This window comes from Gopherus flavomarginatus, chromosome 5, assembly GCF_025201925.1.
Source record: "Gopherus flavomarginatus isolate rGopFla2 chromosome 5, rGopFla2.mat.asm, whole genome shotgun sequence".
Classification (NCBI taxonomy): Eukaryota; Metazoa; Chordata; order Testudines; family Testudinidae; genus Gopherus; species Gopherus flavomarginatus.
The window spans coordinates 86936693-86958141 of record NC_066621.1 but is presented as its reverse complement, the minus strand read 5'-3'; the positions used below and the strand labels follow the sequence as shown (position 1 = coordinate 86958141).

The 21449-nt window shown below is 44.6% G+C and overlaps 1 protein-coding gene across 6 annotated transcripts in view; it reads left to right on the top strand.

Moving 5' to 3' along the window:
* Positions 1 to 2282: 2282 nt before the first annotated feature.
* Positions 2283 to 21449, top strand: part of LRP4 (LDL receptor related protein 4) — a 112070-nt gene continuing 92903 nt past the window's right edge. For 5 of the 6 annotated variants that reach the window (XM_050955222.1, XM_050955224.1, XM_050955225.1 and 2 more), the window contains exon 1: positions 2283 to 2432. In XM_050955222.1, the coding sequence (XP_050811179.1) occupies positions 2372 to 2432 (61 nt within the window). In that variant the 5' untranslated portion in view covers positions 2283 to 2371. Of the gene's footprint in view, positions 2433 to 9610; positions 9669 to 21449 lie in introns of those variants that run through there. The other variant, XM_050955223.1, reaches the window with a different exon arrangement.

Below are 21449 nucleotides of genomic sequence, written 5' to 3'. Positions count from 1 at the left end.
GAGTTTACACTCTTCAAATATTTGCATGCTCTTCATGTCCCCCCACTGCCTCAGATGTTGCTTAGCCACAGTAGGCATATCTAGCCTTTTTCATCTCTCCTCCTGCATCACTTCCTCCAGCTACCTGATAAATTTTTGTTGCTCTTCTTTGAATTTCCTTCAGTTCATTAATGTATCTCTAGCGAGGAAGTAATCAGAATAAAATTCAGTTTTCCAGGTCCAGTTGTACTAGACCCATATAGAGGGAATGTGTCCCCTACTTGCTCAGGGATGTGTTGCTTTTACATATATAGACAAAAATTGCATTGGCCTGTGTAGCAGCCACATCATATTTAAAACTTTCTGACTTGCTACTTACCTCAAGTTTCTTCTCGACATTGAGACTCTGTTTTAAATTAAGTCTTTCTAGATGCATTAGCTTAATTTGGCCAGAGTGAGTCTATTTTTTCTTTTCTCACCAAATTTCTAACAACATTCTTTCTCCTCACTTTTTTTTTCCAATTCCTTCTAATTTAGCATAATTGGCACATTTCACTGATCTGTTGGTTACTCACTCTGGCAAATCATTAGATCGTGATCCTTAGAGGAGCTGAGCATCTGCAGCTCCCACTGACTTCATATTAATGAAGATGTTAAGTAAGACCATTTCTACCTCTGGCCCAGTGGTACCAATTTAATACAACTCGCACCTCAGCCTGAAGTTCAGACCCTTTGTTTAGGGTCTCTTAACCAGTTATTCATTCACATTAATGTCATAAAGCCAACTAAGATTGATTTTTTCAGCTAAAGTTTATTGTAATGTAAATACTCAGAGTTAAAAAAAGCCTGAGTCAGGCTCAAAAAAAATCATGAGATTTGCTTAAAAATTGAGTTTACAAAAAACCCTAAACGAAACAAATACACAAAAAACCCAAACAGTTTATTTGCCTTCTGGTTTCTGAGTCTTTAGGGGGCACTTGGATCAGATTTTTAAGTGCTTCTCCGCAACTGTGAGGGCTAGAAACATTTATTATTTATTTGTAATGAAATTTAAGATTTTCACCTAATCAGCTTTCTCTAGAATCTGAGGGTTTAAGAAGAACACTGAATTTAATGAGACTCACAATAAAATAAAGAGATTGAAATATGGTATCAGATATTTCCCATGAGGACATTGCAGCATGCACTGAGTAATGGGTTCAGGAAAGTGATGGATGAGCAAGGGCTAGAGGGGAGTATTCACGTTACAGATGACACAAAGCTTGGTGAGATGCACTAGGGGCAAAAGGGGGATGCTCCAGGGAGAAGGTGCAGGACTTTGCAAAATAGTCCAGATAAGAGTGTTCAAGAGTACTGTAAACTATGCAGAAATCTCAGAGAATTGGCATATAGCTCTGGTACTAAGATAGGTATCTGAGGGATGGAGATATACATGGCAATGCACTCAGAAACCAGAGATGCCCTGTGGAAGATCTAGTAGGATGGGCTGCCAGACTGCACCATGCATTGCAGATGTCTCAGTGCTCTGGAGGAGGGGATTGTCCTGAGGGATGCACTGTTGGAGGACTAAAGGGAATAAACTAGTCAGAGAGCTCTTGGGGACTGGAGATACTTCAGGAGGGTGAGGGAATGAGGATTAAGGAATGGGGGTTAGCCAGGTAGAGTTGGTTGCTTCCCTGCAGGGAAAAAGGTGGCTGGAGATTGTCCTAGGCTATGGAAATGCCCTAGGCTAGGGCAGACCTCCCGTTGGGAGGTGTGATGGGGCAGTGCTGGAGGCTAAGGCCTGCTAATCTGGTGCAGAGACCAGGGCTAGCTGAGAAATGCCCTGGTGGGAGCATTAGAGCTGCCCTTCTGGTTGGACACAGGGTGATGGTAGGGACGCTGGAGGGGTGGGGGCGCACTAGGAGGGTAACGGAGGCACGGGGGGCCTGCCTTGGAGGGAGGCTGGGGCGGCCCCAGTGCCATTTCCTGGGGGATGACTGGAAGGAGCCTGGATAATGGGGGCTTCACTGGCTTTGCCGGTGCCTCGAGACTCGGAAAGTTTAAAGAGTTTCCTCAGCGCTGGGGTTCTGGTTGGGGAGCGCGGGGGTGGGGGCTTCCCCAGCAGGACTCCGCCTCTAGGGGCAGGGCCTGGGCGGGCTGAGCTGAGAGCCTGAGCCTGCAGCGGACTCACTCGGCTGCGCTCGCGTTGGAGGAAGCTGCACGAGCGAATGCACCCTAGACACTGAGCCACCCCCAGCTCTGGTGCATAGTCCCAGCAGAGCTCGGCCGGCCGGGGCTGCAGCGAGCGCCCAGCCCGTCGGAGGAGCGGCCGCTGCTGCGGAGCGACCCGGAGAACTTTCTGTGCCCCAGAGCCCGGTGCAGGGCTGGAGCTGCGGCGGGGGCTGCCAGCATGAGGCGGCTCGGGGGCTCCCTGCTGCCGCTGTTGCTGGGAGCCCTGCTCTGCGTCCGAGGTAAGCGCTTGCCTCAGGATCGTCTCTTCCCTGGGCAGCCCCCCGTGCGCTGAAGGCCCCTGGCCGGGGGCAGTAGCAGTACCGCTCCCCCAGCGCTCTAGGTGCGCGGGACTCCCCCTGCGGGGCGCCCAGGTGCAGGACCCCACTGCCCAGCTTCTCGGGCCAGGAGGGCTGTACTCGCCCGGCTGAGACCTGGGGGCAGCAGCTGCTCCTTCCCCCGGGCCTTGGTGCTTGAAGCCCCCAGCTGCTGCTCGGACTCTTGGGCCCCTTTTCCTCCAAAGCCGCGTCCGGAGCGCGGGGTGAGCCCCTCGCTAGCGCTGGGTCAGGTACCGCACACCTGGCTGGCTCTCCCTGGGGGGAGAGCTCCGCCGCGTGCGGGGCACCCCGAGAAGGGGCGCGCTGCCGGAATCTGTTGATTTAGTAGTGGGCTGGAGATGGCTGAGAGTTTGCCTCGCTGTGGCGCTGGAGTTATCCCGCGGGGTTAGATACCTGGGCAACCTCGCGTTGCCTTTTCCCGAATTGGGCTTTGTCTGCTGTGTCCTCACCCCAGGCCCCCGGGCACTCGCTTTTTCCCCTGCTCCAGAGACGGGCAAGCTAGTGGTGGAGTTCTGGAGGGAACCCTGGGGTTCCTGAAGATCACTGAACAACTTTCCGAGTAGATAATGCTGCAGCAATCGGGCCAGGCCCTTCACAAAGCCACAGAAAAGGAGTCCCGCTCCCTTGATCTATTCTTGTATGATTCACGGTTTTCCAAAGGGCCCCTTCCCTTCGGCTGCACATGCAGTTTCCTTCCTCCTCTCTCCGAAGTTTGGTCTCTAATGGACTTAGCTCTTTGTTTCTGTTGCGCCCTCTGTGTGTTCCTCCCCTCTGTGTGTTTTGAAAGACTGTGACATAGAGGATGAGTTCTGAGCTAGAAGGTTGTATGTGTACAGGTTATTTCCAGCCTCTCCTGCATGTTGGGACAGCAGCCCTTTCTGAGCAGGAATGCAGCTACTCATCCTATTACACGGCCCCTTAAAGGTACAGTCCTGCTTTGGTGAAATGTCTTCTAACTTACCTCTCTGCTTTTGAAGGAATTAAGGTGTTTTTCTCCCTACATGCCATCTTGGAACTCCCTGAGATAGAAATGTCAACAGAGGGGAACTGCCAAAAATAGTGGATACAAAACTATGTGTGTGTAATAACCTCTTTGTAGTAAGAGGTAGTGGAACAGCTTGAGAACTAGTCATGAGAATTGTGTCCAACTATTTGCTCTGTTTAAGTCCAGTCTAGCGAACAGGACAAAATTCTCATGACTAGTTCTGCCCCCTACACAGTGCTGTATTAAATTTTGGGAGGTGGTAGTAATAGGGAGGAAAGGGTTCTGTTGAGCATCTTTCAATAATGTTTACAAGAGAAGTTGACATTTTGTGAGCTGGAGTTCCACTCTTGGCTGATACAATGCATTTTTCTCAGATGCTGGATGAAATTGTAAGGAATCTTTACACTGATCTCCATGATTGTGCAAGCATTGCCTCTGGGGTACAACCAGGTTGTGTTTAGTTTTCAAGCAGTGTTATTCCCTTTCTACCAAGAATACTATTTGCACACTATTTTGAAGAAGGTGCTAAAATGATTTGAAAATGCTAGGTAAACAAGGCTGTAGCTTTGTATCTCAGAGAATCTGGTATTAGTAATCAGGGGAGATAGAAGTGCCTCTGGAATTGCCATACAGGTGTTTAATTGGAATCCAGAAGAAGTGGAAAGAATCTTAACTATAGAGATTTGTGTAGGTAAAAAACTGGATGGAATTTTATTCTGGCTGTTACCAAGGTGCTCGTAGTTAATGTGTCTTGGCTGTTAACGACTGACCAGGTGGGGGATGTTTCACTGTAAAGTGCAGGTGAATTGCTGTATTTGCTCTAAGCAATAGTACACTGATGTCCATGGGAAGCTTTTCATGGCAGTTTGTCTATGCCTGAGGTTCCACGCCAGTGTTTGTTCCTGATCTCCCTATGTAACTGAATGCTAGGGTTTAAAATGGGTTGTGCCAACTGTAGTTTTGGGAAAGTTTATCCTCTTTACTTAAAAAACATAAACCAGATTTGTTTCAATAAGGAAATAATTCCCAAATATTTTGCCCCCTTTTTGGGGTGGGTGTGAAGGAAGGTGCAAATGCCTACATTTCATGTGTCTGCTCTCCTGCTTCTATAGTCTCTTACCAGCATTGCATCTTAGCAATATCCATTTGGAAGGTTTAGGATTTAATAATTTTATTTACAAAGCATCCATACCTGAGGTGCTGAGGGTGCCACACAGTTCAAAGTACAACAGCCATTAAAACAGCACATTTACTTCTGTGTGTCAGCTCAGGGATAAGAAGAGGGGCTCTTATCCAAACAACAAGCATGTCAGATTGAACTTTGACCCACTATTAATGGAGAGCGGCTGTGGATGCTTGTGCCAAAGAAGGGAGTGTGCATATGTTTGGCTCACATGTGGAGAGGTGAGGCATAGGAAGAGATGCTTGCAAGTTAATGTTAATGGTGTTGGTGGGGAAGGAAGAGTTGATGGAGTGATGTCTATTAGAGTTCGTCTGCAAGGTTACAGAATATTTCTGAGTGTTGTGCCTGTAGGTTTATCTTTGAGATCTTTGCCACTAGAATAACATATTTATTTAAAAGTTTTACTTCACAAACTGTCAACATTTTTTAGAATCCCAAACTAAAATGAAACTTTCCATTAGAAGAAGTGTGGTTGGGACTGGGAGTCAGGATCCCTGGGTTCTGATCCTGGCTTTGCTACTGACTTGAGATCCTGGGCAAGTCATTGAAACCTACTCTACCTACCTACCTACCTCACTCACAGGATGTGCTGAGGGTCCACAGGATTACTGTTGACCCCATTACCTTGGCACTGGAGGTTGTGAGGTGACCTTCCAGAGGCAAGGAAATCTGTTTATAAAAGCTGGTGTAGAACACTGTGCTGCTTCTTTCTTGTCAGAATAATGAAGAAGTTGCAGGTACAATGAAAATAATTTTACCCCAGATCTTTCCAAATCAAGACTGGGTGCTGCAGAAAGAAGAATAGGGGTCTATTTTTATGTACTTCTGCTAGCAACAAAACTTGCCAGCGGTAGCAAAGAAACTTCCATTTCCATGGTGAAATGATTATGGTTGGTCAGTTAATACAGGAGACCACAGCCTGAGTACATTAAACAAACATTTTGAATTGGATTTAATTTTGTGTGTTCACTAGCATTTTCTGTAGTGGAGATTCCCCCTTTCTCTGAGCTCATACTATGGAAATTAGGGTGCGTACTGTAACTATATTAAAAAGTACTTTAAAGATACTAAGTATTTTCATTTTAAAAGGGGAATTGTCAGATCAATTCAGGCCCTGAACTAGATTCTATAAAAAGAAGGCTTCACAAAACCCCAAGAGTGATATAAGTGTTTCTGTGCAATCTCTTGGAAATTTAAAAAGAGAAGCATTCTCCAGTTGTGTCTGCAGCTCAAACCTGGAAGCTACTAGTAAAAAATATCCATGAAACAGGGGAAGACTGACTGACTGTACAGGGAAAACAGTGAACCTGACTCTAAGTGACTGTCAACTACAGAAAGTAGATTACAAAAATAGATAATTTGTTTTTCTAATTTCCTTTTATCTTTTCTTTAGCTATTGCTTGTAGAAGGTATAACATTTTCAGACAGATTTTTTTTTTTTTTGTTTAAAAAGTTGATGGCCTCTCTTTAAAGTGTTTTTGTCTTTACCTTGTTTTAGAATCTAGAACAGGAGTTCTGGTATGCAGAAAACCCACCACATTAATTGGCATGCTGTATTTGGTGGCCGTCTGTATTTTGCAGAAACCTTTGCAAAGAACACTAACCGTAGCTGCCATCTGTGAATTTAATGTGCCTGACAGTAGGCTCTTAGAGTTGAGTTTTCAATGACTTTGGTTCTTTGACACAGCTGTTATGCTAGGCATCACTCTCCTCTGGGATTTTGTTGTCTGCACTGGCCAGAGACTAGGTGCAGTAATATTTCTTTAATCCCTTCTTTTCGTCCCTTCTGCAAGGAATTGCATTTTCCAATATTGAAGGCAAAAATGAAGAGAATTTGTAGGTTAGGGAATTCTTTCAATCCCATAGGATAATGGGTTTATTCATTCTGTGGGTCTGGTGGTTCAGGGACAGTATTATAGTGGGGGTGATTGATTTTCACCTTGCTGTGGATTAGTCTATATCAGGGGTTGGCAGCCTTTCAGAAGTGGTGTGCTGAGTCTTCATTCATTCACTCTAATTTAAAGTTTTGTGTGCCGGTAATACATTTTAACGTTTTTAGAAGGTCTCTTTCTCTGTCTATAAAATATAACTATTGTTGTGAAAAGTAAATAAGATTTTTAAAATGTTTAAGAAGCTTCATTTAAAATTAAATTAAAATGCAGAGCCCCTCAGACCAGTGGCCAGAACCCGGGCAGTATGAGTGCCACTGAAAATCAGCTTGGGTGCTGCTTTTGGCACATGTGCGGTAGGTTGTCTACCTCTGGTCTAGATTGAGCTTTTGCACACATTCTCTCTACTTTAATCACACAGCACTACCCATTAAATGCTGAGGTGCTCCAGATTGTACATCTAGCCTCTGAGAGTTTTGGGCCCCAGAAAATTAGTTCTGTTCTTAATAGAACCTTTTTCATATGTTACAAATCCAGATGGAAGGAGGTTCCATGCACCGGGTATGAAGAGAAGTTCTGATAGACACTTCGCTAGTATCAAATGGAATTGGTGCATTTTGATTCTAATCTTGCGATATTTCAGGTGATTGAAATTTTCCAAATCTGACTATTTTCTAGCAACATTAGGGTTTCTGAACTCACCTGTGAGCTTGACTTTTAAATGGGACACTGTATCACAGGGCAGATAAAGGCCTGCATGAAGGGTTTGAATGAAAGTGCAACCTTAGAGTTCTGATAAACAGTGTTGGAAATTTTAAATTTCTGTTTCATGTAGGGCTGGCAGTTTTCAGATATTTGATGTTGTGGGCTTTATGGGTAATCCAGGAGATCCACAGTCTAATGGTGTTCATTTAATGGCTAGCATTGAATATTTATATTAAATGTTAGGATTGCAAATTGCAGTCTAGTTGGATTAAAATGTAGATATTGACCAAAGACAGTATGCTTTTGCTCCCCAAATACTCCTACATCTAAATGGATCTTGCTGATGCATCATCTCTGATGGTAATACTCATGGCTAAGTGAAGTGTCCAGCTATCTCACACCATGAGTTATGTATGCAGTGGATTATTTTTGATTCCTTACTGACCTGTGGTAATAGGACGTTCCCCGGAACAGGCCTCTGCTAGAAGCTGTGCTGAAGCAACAAGCTTACATGAAACCAAATTCCAGATGCTATAGCAACTGACTGAGTCTTGTCTCTGAGGTTAAAGTTATCAGCAGTGAGGAATGACTGGGACTGTAGGCAGTGGAGACCCCTCTCCTGGTTACTTGTGTAGTGAATTCCTTAGTATGCCCAAGCAAGGCATAATTTTCTGTGTCCTTTTGTAACTGCCTGACAGCCCCTCCTGACTGCTGGAGCTTTCTCTCCTTATTGCATTGCAGCAGTTCTTTAATCAGAAATCTTGTTAGTATTCAGGGATAATTGATCTGACTCTCTGGTAGGGGGTGGGTGCCTCCTTCTACTTGCCACCCCCACTCTGACCCCTGTTGTCTCTTTGTTTTCCTCTGTTAAGTTTGTGCCAGTGATGTAGTGTGTGTGCTGTTTTTCCAAGCAGCCTGAAGTTGGCTGTAACCAAGAGCTGCAGTTAAATAGAGCCTGATTTCCCCGCTTCCTGGAGTTCAGTTGTTTGACTCCATTTTCTGGTTTTCTGTGTTTTTGATTTACAGAGAAGCAAACCTTCTTGTTGCCCCCGGGCATCTCTTAAACCCATTAAAACAAACTCCATTATTTCCCTGTGCTTAGAAATCCCCCTCTTTAGTCCCAGCATCCATCAAAATAATGTGTCCTCTGAAAAATGTTTAATAGGGGCTTTTCAAATTCAAGGACAGTTCCAGGTTGGAAGGGAGAGGGGAGCCAGGAACCAACCTAATGGAAGGGATGACTGTGACTTGCAGTGAGCCCTGACTTGGCCTGTCAGCTCTCCCTTCACCTCTGTGCAGAGGGCGTGGTGAACCGAGCAGATCCAAAACTGGGATCAAAGCTGGAAACAAAAGTCTTCAGAAGAAAAATTTCCCATCTGGCCAAGAGGCAGTTACACAAAAGTGTTGTATAATATATCGCACACAGTTCATGCTTCTTCCGGAAAGACAGAAAAAGTGATCCTAATTAGATTAGAGGGAAAAGTGGTGGCTACAGTCCTGCTACTGGGAGTTGGGGAGGCACAAGGGAAAAAAAATATTTAAGAAGTCCAGTCTCAGTCACCCTCCTTTCCCCATCCATGCAGACTCCTCTTGCAGAGGAAACTGCCTTCAGCAGGGAACCTACTCTTGGACCTGTTTTTGGACCTACTGGAAAAGCCAGTTTCTTTACTTCCCCTCTCATCCCCCAAACCTGGTGTTCAGGATAAATCTGGTGTTGGCAAAGCATAAGGTGTTTGGGTCTCTTGTGTATTTTTCTCATCCAGCAGATGAGGCGGAATGCTGTGGCACTGCACAGTACACAGGAAGATGCTGTGTCTGCCCCGAAGTGGTTTTGTTCTAAATTAGAGAGATGGTACAGATCAAACGCATAGGATGCTGGTAGGGGAGATGAGGTCCAATATTAAAATAGCACAGCCTTCTAATTTTTCTCTGGATTTTGGATTAATGGGAGCTGTATTCTAGGGACGGATTGGAATTGAAAGAGAGTGCTCCATTGGGGAGCAAGGAGAAGGAGGGGATTCCAAGGGTATGAGGTGACATGGAAGATGGCACAAAGCTGAGAGTTGGAGAAGTAGATAGATGGAGGGCTTTGTTAGGAAGCAGGCTTGGGTGCAGCACAAGCAACGTGAAGAGTCCTAGGTGGGAACAAGAGTGGAGGGTGTAAGCAGGGGCCAGGATGTGTGCAGTCGTGAAAGTGAGGGCCAGAAACTTGAGCATGATGAGGAGTGAAGTGGGGAATCAGTCAAGGAGATCCAACTATAGGAAGATGAAGGGCTCTCTGAGTGGCAGGAGGAGGAGGTGATTTAGCCACCGCATTTGGAAGGATTATATGGGAGCAAAGTTGGAGTCGGGGAGGACAAAGAAGAGGAGGTTGCACGGTGAGAGGTGACTGAGATGTGAATGATATTAGCCGCTGGGATGAAGAGAGAGAGCTGATTTCAGCAGTGCTGTAAAGGAAAAAGTGACAGAGCTTGGTAACTAGGGAGAGCATACATCTTTATACCTGTTTGTGCAGCATCTATAAATGGGGGCCTCACAGTTTCTGTTTTCTAATTCTGTTCTTGGTATCTGTTGTTTCTGTTCTTAAAATCCCTGAATGTGCATCTTTGCTTTTCTGAGGGCATCCCCCAAACCTGTTTCTCGTAGGTGTTTTTAGAGGGCCTATGGTGATAGGCACTAAGCATCAATATGATGAGAACCTAGGCTCCGCATGCCAGGACAGAAGTTTGAACAGGTTGGGGGTAGGGTGCCATTCCTGGGACTAAAATCTGAAACTTTTGATAGGTGGAAAAGTATAGACTTGGGCAGGTAGCAATAGCAACAACTGTGCATAGAGTGTGGCCACAGATCTCTACCCAAGTGCTGAATCTGTGGAACTCCTCGGAAGTGTACAGTGGGAGTTGGTAGGTAGGAGGTTATTCAGAATTTGAAGTGGCCCTCATTGAGCGTTGGCTCCCACATTCCTCTAGGCTGCCTGTCTGAATGAACGAGGGCACTTAAGAACACTTATCACTTGCAGACAAAAATGTCTGTGCCCCCCACCCCATTGCCTTCCTGTTGTGCTTGATGCCCTTTCTTTGTGTTGATTGGGTGCTCACCCAGTGATCTGCCCAGGGAACAAACTCTCTAAACAAACAATACTCACTCTGCCTGTAGCTTTTCAAATGCGTGGGGAGAGAGGGAAATTCCCTCAAAGGAGTGAGTCTTCTGATGAAGCCAATTAATGGTCTCCATGTTTCAAGCTTTGAACAAACCAGAGTTTGATGGTGTGACGTGAAGGGCTTGCACCTGAGGAAAAAGAGGAGCAAGGCTGGAGCAGGCGCTGGTCTTGACAGTGCAGAGCATGGGAGAGGTTTTTTCATTCTGCTTGTCTCTGTGATTGTTTCTTCTTTCTGCTACTTTGGGATTTGCTCTAGCTCAGGATGCTGCACCTTCCAGTCTCTGGCCTTGGCTACACTCACACTTTATAGCGCTGGAACTGGGGTGTGAAAAAACACCCCCCTGAGCGCTGCAAGATACAGCGCTGTAAAGCGTCAGTGTAATCAGGGCAGCAGCGCTGGGAGCGCGGCTCCCAGCGCTGCACGCTACACCCGTAAGGGATGTGGTTTACATGCAGCGCTGGGAGAGCTCTCTCCCAGCGCTGCCGCTCTGACTACACTCACACTTCAAAGCGCTGCCGCGGCAGCGCTCCCGCAGCGCTGCCGGGGCAGCGCTTTGAAATTCCAGATGTAGCCATACCCTCTGTCTCTCTAGAAAATGTTTACTCGCCACTCCTACCAATTTGAATGGTCCTAGCTCCAGCCATAAGGCCCCAGGACTTTCATCTGCAGTGCTCTCTTGTATTGGAGGCGCAAGTGTTCATAAGATTAGGGTAAAGTCACCACAAAGCATGATATTGACATAGGTACACGCTCCTCTGGTATTAGCTGGTTCTGGTGGGGTAATGGACAGATAGTATCAGTGATGCTAGTGCTGTGGGAGGAAGAGAGGAAGCTCAGGAGTCTTCTTGCTGAGAAATGAACCTTGACCACATCTTTATGTTTCAGATGCTCATTAACAGATATGTGTGCGTAGTGGTGGGAGAAGGGGGGAATCATAACAATGGAAGATATTTGCCTGCTCTATGGGCTTTAAAAAAACCTATTTGTCTCAGCGTGTCTCACAGGACCGAACCCTACCATGCTACAGAAAGAAACCTGTTAGGAAATCATAGCACCACTAAATCCATGTACCAATCCATCAAAAGCAGGATAGAAATAAACAATATGCAAATAGGTTTTCAAGCCAGACAGGGGAGTGAGACAGGGATAACAGCTTCAGTATCAAGTATCAGAGGGTAGCCGTGTTAGTCTGGATCTGTAAAAGCTGCAAAGAATCCTGTGGCACCTTATAGACTAACAGACGTTTTGGAGCATGAGCTTTCGTGGGTGAATATGTACATGATGGCTTACTCCTCTAGCAAAGCAGCCTCTGAGCTGAGGGCTCATTAAATGACTGTGACAGCTGCTAATACACCTAAGTTTGCTAGAAACATACTTCAGTGCATGGGTCCTAAAGGCTAACCCGTAAAAGAGAAAAGTGATATTTTTGAGAAAAAGCCCAAAGTAAACTCAAATGATATCATAGTTACACAATCTATACCTGCATTCCAGGGCTTTAAATATGGTGGGAAGCTTCAAACTGGCTACTTAAGTACACCTCTACCCCGATATAACGCGGTAAAGCAGTGCTCCAGGGGTGGAGTGGGGCTGCGCACTCTGGCGGATCAAAGCAAGTTTGATATAACGCGGTTTCACCTATAATGTGGTAAGATGTTTTTGGCTCCTGAGGACAGCATTATATTGGGGTAGAGGTGCATTACTAGGGAGAAAAGGACCTCCGAGACATAAAGGAGCAGCTATATGAATATGACACACTGATAATCCTGCTACCTCTATTTGATAGTATAATTCAACCCATTCCCCTGTATGAGTGTGAAGTCTGGGGCTCCAAGCCATCTACACTAATTGGGGCAAAATTCTGTATTTACACTGTTTTTCTTTCCCCCGGAACTATATGTGCACAGGAATTTCAATGACAATTGCTGCAGAACAGAACTGTGATGATTCCCCTTCCTGATGATTGTATAAAAAGAGATTTGTTCCTGGTACTACCTCAGCCAAAGCAGCAAATATTCCCACTGTGTAAAAATACTTGAGGACTACAAACTAAAACGAAAAGAAAAAGTAATCCGTTCCTCTTGTATAAACATCACACCTGGGATTTAGCCCTCCTCTCTAGGTCAGTGGAGCAAACAACTTCTTCCAGAACCATACAATGCTTAATAAGACTCCCGGCTAAACCTACCCCAGCTGTGGAGAACAGATCAAAACCAATAGCCACCTTGGCTGTGACAAATTCTTATATGCAGAAATCACACTGGCAGATACTTCAGCATAGTGAAATGTGCCACCCGATTTGGCTGCCTCTTACCAAATACAGAACTGGCCATTGTACATTAGAATTGGAAGCTGAGGGAAGCTTCATAAACCTAGCAATCAATGACTGTGCTGCTGAAATGACAGGAGAGACGGAGAGACATTCTATTTCTGTGTTCAGAATGAGAAGGCATGAGAGAGAGAAATTTCATCTTATCAGAAATAAGGCTTTTTCCTTTCTCCTAGACTGGGTTCTGAATAGTGTTTCCTTATCACATTTTAATGGAGTCAGAGTCAGTGGCATCATGCTATGTGGCCTCACTGTCACCAAAACCCTAAACACATTGAAGCACTGGCCTGGGCAGATGCTCTGTGTATTGAATCTGTCTCTTGATAGAATCCCAGTGTTCTGTCTTGTATATGTGGGCAGCACTTGTATAGCTTGTTGTGCCAATAAAATATCTTTGAATGGAGTTTGGTGGGATGAGGGTGCAAATTCTAACACGATGTGAGAGTGTTGGTGAGGGGGTATTTTGATGAGAGCTTTTTTCAAAAATTATTGGAGGTTTTATTCTTGTTGCTATAGTGGCTCCTCCCCTTTTTCTGTCAGCACCCTCCCTTCCCCAAGTCCTCGGTTTCATGGTTTATCCAACATGTTTTCCTTCTTTTAAGGAAATTTCATTTATCCTTGGAAGCCAAAACTGCTTCCTCTCTTCCACTTAATAATGTTCCCAGCTTGCTGTAATGATAATCTGTCTGCCTTCCTTCTGGTCCCCATTTCTTTCAGGGGCACTAAGAAAAATGTCCTGCAGCAGATCACGAATCACACCTGTGCTCTCCCTCATCCCTTGAGCTCTGCCTGCTTAGACCCCCTCCATGGTGTTGTCTTGTTAGTTACACTTTAAAAAGAGTCTCTATATATAATCTTCAAAGAGGTTTATTTGGAGGCTATGGGATGGGGTTTGGTCTTTATCTCTGCAGTTGCCTAGCTCATACCTTACTGTTGCTGCTCAGGTAATTACGGAATTAAATTGCAAATGACTTGTGTGATTGCCAACAAGGGCACAAGGTCTAGCTGGAACACCACAACTAGGGTTTAGCGCAATCTAGGTTGTAGCTGATTTATTTAAAAAATGTGCTATTCCAAATGTATAAGTCCCACGTTTTGAGACAAGTGATGGGAGCACTATTCTATTTCCCCTACCACATACCTGATGTCCATCTGTACATTTTTTAAAAGTGATTTTCTTGTAGTGAGGGTGCCAGGCTGACTTTGCTGAGAACTGTTGTTGTTTTTTTTAATCCCTAGAATACATATACAGAATCATAGAATATCAGGGTTGGAAGGGACCTCAGGAGGTCATCTAGTCCAACACCTTGCTCAAAGCAGGACCAATTCCCAGACAGATTTTTGCATCAGAACCCTAAATGGCCCCCTCAAGGATTGAACTCACAACCCTGGGTTTAGCAGGCTAATGCTCAGACCACTGAGCTGAGCTGTCCCTCCCCCCCTTAGCATTGCCAATAGCCATGCGAATGTCCTCAACTGACAGTGTGCCTCAGCCTTAACCTAAAAGGGCTTGAGAGGGGGAATTCAGTCATCATGGCCTATTTAAATATTGGCCTCTCACTACTATTTATATAGAAGGGGAAAAAAGGTGCTACCCTATTGGTGGCATTCTCCTATTCCTCTGAGAAATCCTGTGGACCCTTATATTTCCTTGTTTTCTGCCAGTGTGTTCATTAACTTATTGGCATTGTCAATTGCCTGTAATGGGACATCTGGTCTGTGAATCCAGCTTATTGCTAAAGTCTCTTTTTCTGGCTGTAATGGCTCCAGTAGAATGGATTATGGATGGGCAGGAAATTGAAAATAGAGGCTAAACTGTCTGACTCGCTTGGTAGACTCCAAGTGTTAGGTCTAACTTGGAATCTTCTGGCTTCAGCAAACTTCAGACAATAACCATTAAATGTCCCCTTCAAGTCTTTGTAGCATTAAACTAAATTTCTACTTTAGAGCTCAGTAAATATGTGATTGACCTTCACAGCCATGTTTACTCAATAACTGAAGTGCCTTTCTCTGGAATCTCTGAGGATTATCTGCACAAGACCTATTTTGAGAGTGCTCTATTTACAGATTTTTGACTTCATGGTCTTCTAGGGTTGTTGGCTCAGTGATGCTGTGAATGGAGCTTATGCTTAGATCTTCCCCAGGCTGTTTAGTCTCTTCCCTGCATACAGAGAAGCAGAAGGCTTTATTTTGAAGGATATTGGAGTTTCTCCCAGTAGGGATAAGGATTTGTGGAACTGAAGTTGGTTGCTTTCCTCAAAGCTCTTTATTCATGTACTGAAGTTGGTGGTATAGTCCCAGATTAGGAGGTTACATTTTAAACAATTTATTGTACTGAAGTATAGAATGAACTGATTCACACTGTTCCTCTTCATAATATCTGACTTTACAACACACGCACCCCTTTCCCCATATGCACAAACACTTGGTAAACAGTATATAGGAAACAAAATAGCTCTTGAGTCATTGCAGAAACACATCTGTGAAAGCCTGGACAGGAAATGACCCTCTGCTCCTTGTCCTTGCACTTAGTTTCTGCATAAAGTGCTGCTTCCCTGACAGCCCCCTTCCCCCTCTATTTAAACACTGCATTTTTTGGTGACCTGAGAGCTGTTTTGTCACTTAGGCACATTCAAATCAATGTTACACTCTAAGTGAGGATATAGGGAGGTCTGTCATGGAACAATATCTTGCACAGAAACAAAATGCTGGGATATGGAGTAAGGAGTAGAGGTTGTTCCTTGGACACAGAAAATAAGTTTGCACAACTTTGGTGACTGGACAGCTAATTTTTCTCTTATATTTGTTCAAATCCCAGTTAATTTTTCTAATTACTAAGCATTTGTATTTGGGGGGAATAAGACATCTGAAGTATGGGGGAGTTATGATGATGATGTCCAGGCAGCATTACTGAATTACACAAACTAATTCTTATCATTTTAGTACCTGCATTTAGAAAAAATAAATACAATTTGAAGTGGGATTAAGTTACCAAATTGAACTTATGTATAAGAAACTGGGATCAGGGGGAAATTGCTTGAGTTCAGCCAGTAAGAAGGAATGTGTGCCGCAGCTTGAAGAAAGGGGCGATAACATGATCCTACCTGTGTCTGGTTTAGTGGCATCCCTTTGCTCCATTAGGTTTGACCCTGACCTCACAAGGTTCACTTCCTGCATGTCCAGCCATTGCACATGTTCTTATACAACAGAAGGCACTAGGCTTACCTATTCTTGTATATTTTCTGTTGTGAATTAGTTTATAAATATATTGCCTTAATTAGAACCAATCACACTTTGGGATGAGAGGAACAGTGGTTGTGTAGCACCAAAAGCACTTCACAAACTTAACTGAGATGTGAACTGCACATAGCGGTCTCTGTCCCACCATGGAAATACAGCTGCCTCTAAGTGAAACAAAACAGCTTTTTTAACGGCTACATGGCAGTGTTGAGTGGAAGTGAAGAAGAATCCGTATCCAATTGAAAAAGCAAGAAAGATTTAGAGAGACAGAATCTAATTACAGAAGTTGGAATTTCGCCAGGACATGAAAGTTAACACCCCAACTAGAGTAGGGAAAAGTTCCAGGGGTCTCTAATGACCACAAATAAGTTTCATTTCCTTTGAAAGATGGTACATCCAGGAGTACAGTGCCCCATAACACTGTGTGTGTGTCTGTGTCTGTGTGTGTGTGTGGTGGGGGGAGACAAGGAGGGAGTGCCATGGGTCATTCTTGGCTCAGTGACAGGAGTGCACTCTCTTAAATCACCAATGCCACTTTTTGTAGCACTTTCAGTTTCTTGAAGGCTTTCCACCCAAGTATTGACTCAGATAGACCCAGTCTAATGTGTGGGGTCTGATGGGATTGCAGCACAAGGTGATAGGTATGTCTGCAGCTATGGGTGAGCTTTATTTTCTCTGAAAAGGTTTGTAATTAGAAGAGGTTAAATAGTTTAATAAATGTGAAGAAACTTGAGGCTGGATCCAGTGTCTATGGAAGTTAACTGGAGTCTTAACAGTGATTAAATGGACTTTAGATTAGTCCCGGAGTTCTTTAAAAGGGAGATTCCCACCACAGTGATATTGGCCCTCTCCATTAGGGGTGCCTGCCTGCCTTTTGTTACTCAGGTTTGCAAGCTGGTGGGCTTGCTGGATACTTGGGTGCTTCTAGATTCCCATGTCACAAAAGTGGCTCCACGTTAAGACTTATACTGAAAATTGAAAGGTGGATAAGGAACTGGTTCAAGGGGAGGCTACAACGGGTCGTACTGAAGGGTGAACTGTCAGGCTGGAAGGAGGTTACTAGTGGAGTTCCTCAAGGATCGGTTCTGGGACCAATCTTATTTAACCTTTTTGTTACTGACCTTGGCACAAAAAGCGGGAATGTGCTAATAAAGTTTGCGGATGACACGAAGCTGAGGGGTATTGCTAACACGGAGAAGGACCGGGATATCATACAGGAAGATCTGGATGACCTTGTATACTGGAGTAATAGTAATAGGATGAAATTTAATAGTGAAAAGTGCAAGGTCATGCACTTTAGGGATTAATAATAAGAATTTTAGATATACATTGGGGACACATCAGTTGGAAGCAACAGAGGAGGAGAAGGACCTTGGAGTATTGGTAGATCACAGGATGACTATGAGCCGCCAATGTGATATGGCCGTTAAAAAAGCTAATGCGGTTTTAGGATGCGTCAGGCGAGGTATTTCCAGCAAAGATAAGGAGGTGTTAGTACCGTTATATAAAGCGCTGGTGAGACCCCACCTGGAATACTGTGTGCAGTTCTGGTCTCCCATGTTTAAGAAGGATGAATTCAAACTGGAACAGGTTCAGAGACGGGCTACTAGGATGAGCCAAGGAATGGAAAACCTCCCTTATGAAAGGAGACTCAAAGAGCTTGGCTTGTTTAGCCTAGCCAAAAAAAGGCTATGGGGGGATATGCTTGCTCTTTATAAATATATCAGAGGGATTAATATTAGAGAGGGAGAGGAATTATTTAAGCTTAGTACCAATGTAGATACAAGAACAAATGGGTGTAAACTGGATACTAGGAAGTTTAGACTTGAAATTAGACGAAGGTTTCTAACCATTAGAGGAATGAAGTTCTGGAACAGCCTTCCAAGGGGAGTAGTGGGGGCAGAAGACATATCTGGCTTTAAGATTAATCTTGATAAGTTTATGGAAGGGATGGTATGACGGGAGTGCCTAATTTTGGCAATTGATCTTTGATTATCGGTAGATAAGTATGCCCAGTGGTCGGAGATGGGATGTTGGATTGGATGGGATCTGAGTTACTGCAGAGAATTCTTTTCTGAGTGCTGGCTGGTGAGTCTTGCCCTCATGCTCAGGGTTTAGCTGATCATCATATTTGGGGTCAGGAAGGAATTTTCCTCCAGGGCAGATTGGCAGAGGTCCTGGAGGTTTTTTGCCTTCCCCTGCAGCATGGGGCATGGGTCACTTGCTGGTGGATTCTCTGCAGCTTGAGGTCTTCAAACCACAATTTGAAGACTTCAATAACTCAGGCATAGGTTAGGGGTTTGTTATAGAAGTGGATGGGTAGGGTTCTGTGGCCTGCTTTGTGCAGGGGGTCAGACTAGATGATCACATTGGTCCCTTCTGACCCTAGAATCTACGAATCTATACTGTTCCAGTTACAAAAAGCTCTACTGGCTGCTGATTTTGGTTCAGATGTTTGATTTTAACCTGTAAAGCTGTAATCAGGTTGGCTCTTACACGTCTATTTAAATGCTTACATTGTTCTCATCACGGTGTTATCCGACGGACCTGGTCACCTGAGTCTTCTCAAATGATACTGTGGCTGTTGAGATCATCTGAGTCACTGGATTGAACATTGCCCTGATTTAATTGGGAGAAGGCTGAAGGCAGGGTACTCTCTTCCCTACTGGAGCTTAAATTGTTTGATCTTTGGGTCACCATACTAGGCCTGCCTCTCTCAGCCTTATTCTGGGTAGAAGGGAAGCTAGTTTAGAGGTTTTGTTGAGGAACTAAGAGTTTTTCCTCTTCTCTTCCCCACCCTAAACACTGCTCCTGTGTGGTGAGCTGTAGTTTTAAGACTCTGCCTGGTCTCAAAGCCTTAGATGAACACATTTTGAAACCAAATCTAAGGTGGTTGTCCCTGAACTCCTATTGAGTGTTCCAGTTACAAAAGACAGTGAAGCTTTGTCATTATTCATGATTGATTTGCTGTATTTTACTTAGGCACAGGGTACTTACTTGCTTTCCTCAAGTCATCATATGTGTCTGGTGTTGTATGGGCTGCTGCTCTATCTTTCTTCCCACTGGGACGGTGTGATGCCCCTTCAGGGTCTCTGTTGCTTTTGGAATTCACCTTCTAGGCTTAGGTGCTTTCTTAGAATCTCTCATTTGTTTAATACTGTGAGAAAAGGTCCTTCTGAAAGGAGAACAATTAACGCTGAGCAGCATCTGCTTGGAGGAGGAAGTGTGTTTGTGTGTAAATAGAAGATTTAAAAGGGTCCTGCTATTGGCAAAGGAGCAGTTGGGGAATTTTTAAAGGAATATTGTTGCACCGAGTTGGCACTCGGAGGCCCTTCGGAAACAAGGGGCTGAAGAATTCCTATCTGCTGTTGCTTAATCGGAGAGGGCCTGTGCTCTCATAAGCTGCTATGCTGTCCTTTTGAACCATTGTCTCCTCTCCCCTGCTTGGATTGCAGAATAGTCACTCTCTTTTTGTTGTTGTTGTTTGTTAGAGAAAAGAAACATTCCAGATTTTTCGACCTTTACATTCTGTACTTTTCTCTTTTTGTTGTGCTTCTCCCCCGTCGAGCATTGTGGGAGAATCTTCCCCTCTGCAGGGGATTGTGGGAACAGTTCTGGCCTCACTTATCACCAGTGACAAATCAATGGAAGCCTTCAGAAAGCTGGCCCCCAGGATTCCAGCTTAGCCCAGCCCTGGAGCAGTGGGAGGCTTCCCTGGTGGATAAAGGACTCCTTGCAGCTCTAACTTGTTGCCTTAAATCTAACTGAGGAAACCTTTTCTCTCTCTTTAGAAGCAGCCCCCTCCGGTCTTGATTTGTCTTGAGGAAGGTGGCAACTGGCGGGTGGGAGATACTAAGGGGGGAAACTTGGAGGGGAGGCAGCATTTGAGTTTGTAACGATTTTTCTGTTTGTTTCCCTTTCACAATAGTCTGGCCAGTACACACAGAGTTAGCCTCACAAAGCCTCCTAGAAGCTGCTGGAGTCCCGCAGTGCTCACAGTGCATGTTTGCGGTGTGTATTCTCATCAACAATACAGTCGGGCCCAGCAACGGGCTCCAGCATTGGACAAATATTTCTACAGCTTTTCATTAACCGCTCTTGAGGGGTGTGTGGGGTGGGAGGGCAAAGGAGATTTGTGGGGGATGGGAGGGGAGAGGAGACAGTGGGTATGACTGAAGGGGCTTATCCTCATCATTTCTGGAGATGTGGGACTCTAAAGTGGGCTTTATTCATCACTTGGCTTCAGTGTTGAAGCTGGAGGATCTGTATTCATTGTTGATTTTTGAGGAGTGGGTGAGTGAGCTTTGGGACGTGGTGGCTCTGGGCCAGCCTGTCTCCTAGCCCTGTTAGCTGAGATGCCCTCTGGTCTGAGCAGTTTGGGCAGAAGGGTTGAGTATGCCCTAATGTCAAAGCCTGCTCTCTTGATAGAGAACCATATAAGCCTTGCTTCTACTATGCTGATGTGAGCACAATTCTTCCAACTTTCCCACCTCTTCTGCTCCTAGTTAATTGTTTTTCAATTCCTAGGTTTTTTTTGTCTTTGGGTCCAGGCTCCAGAGGCTGAAGAAACAGCAAAGGTGGTTATATATTTAAAGCAAATGGTTCCACTGTGGCTGTAAACTGCTGAGGTTTATACTGTAATGTGGTATTGATACTCAGCTGCCCTGGAGTGGCTCTGGCCCATTTGAAGGCAGTTCCCTGGCCTTTGTAGCCTTGCTTTTCCTCTACCCCATTACTACATTCTTGCAATAGTCATGTAAGCACCTTGCTTCAGGTGGAGTCTGACTAACACAAATGCTTCCTTTTTTTTTTTTTTTTCAAATTAACAAACTGTAATTTTTCTCCAAAGATACATTTTTCCATACACATCCATCATACACTGTAACCAAAAAAAGCAGTGTACATGCAATAAGAAATAAATTAAATCCATAGCATAGGTGAGGAGAATGCTCTAGACTGGAGTGGAGTCGAAAGTTAAATGCTTCCTGCTGGGTAGTCTCTGAGTACAGGCTGCCATTCCTTTATGCCCCCATCCTAAAGCTGAAAAGTCTAACTGGGGACTCTTGTTGCTACAAAACCTCCATGTTAGCCCTCCTCTGCCTTGCGTCCCAAAAGAGGCTAATGGGGCTAATATTTGAAGCATGCCATTCCAGCCAAGCTGTAGGGTCAGTAACAAGCTGGGTATATAAATTATGTTAGCCTGGATTCTAACCTTGGCTGCTCTGTATGGCACATTCTATGAGCTGTGTATTATAGATTAAAATGTCTCTTCAAATTGTTTTTTTCTGAGCATGGTGGGAGTGATGCAAGAAGACTTATTTCCACTCCTGACATATCTTACCGTACCTGAGCAGAGATGCTTACCTGGCCCAATGTTGGCATGTGGCTGGGGGAGAGGGTTCTGTTGCATATGGACACTTGCTCTCTAATAG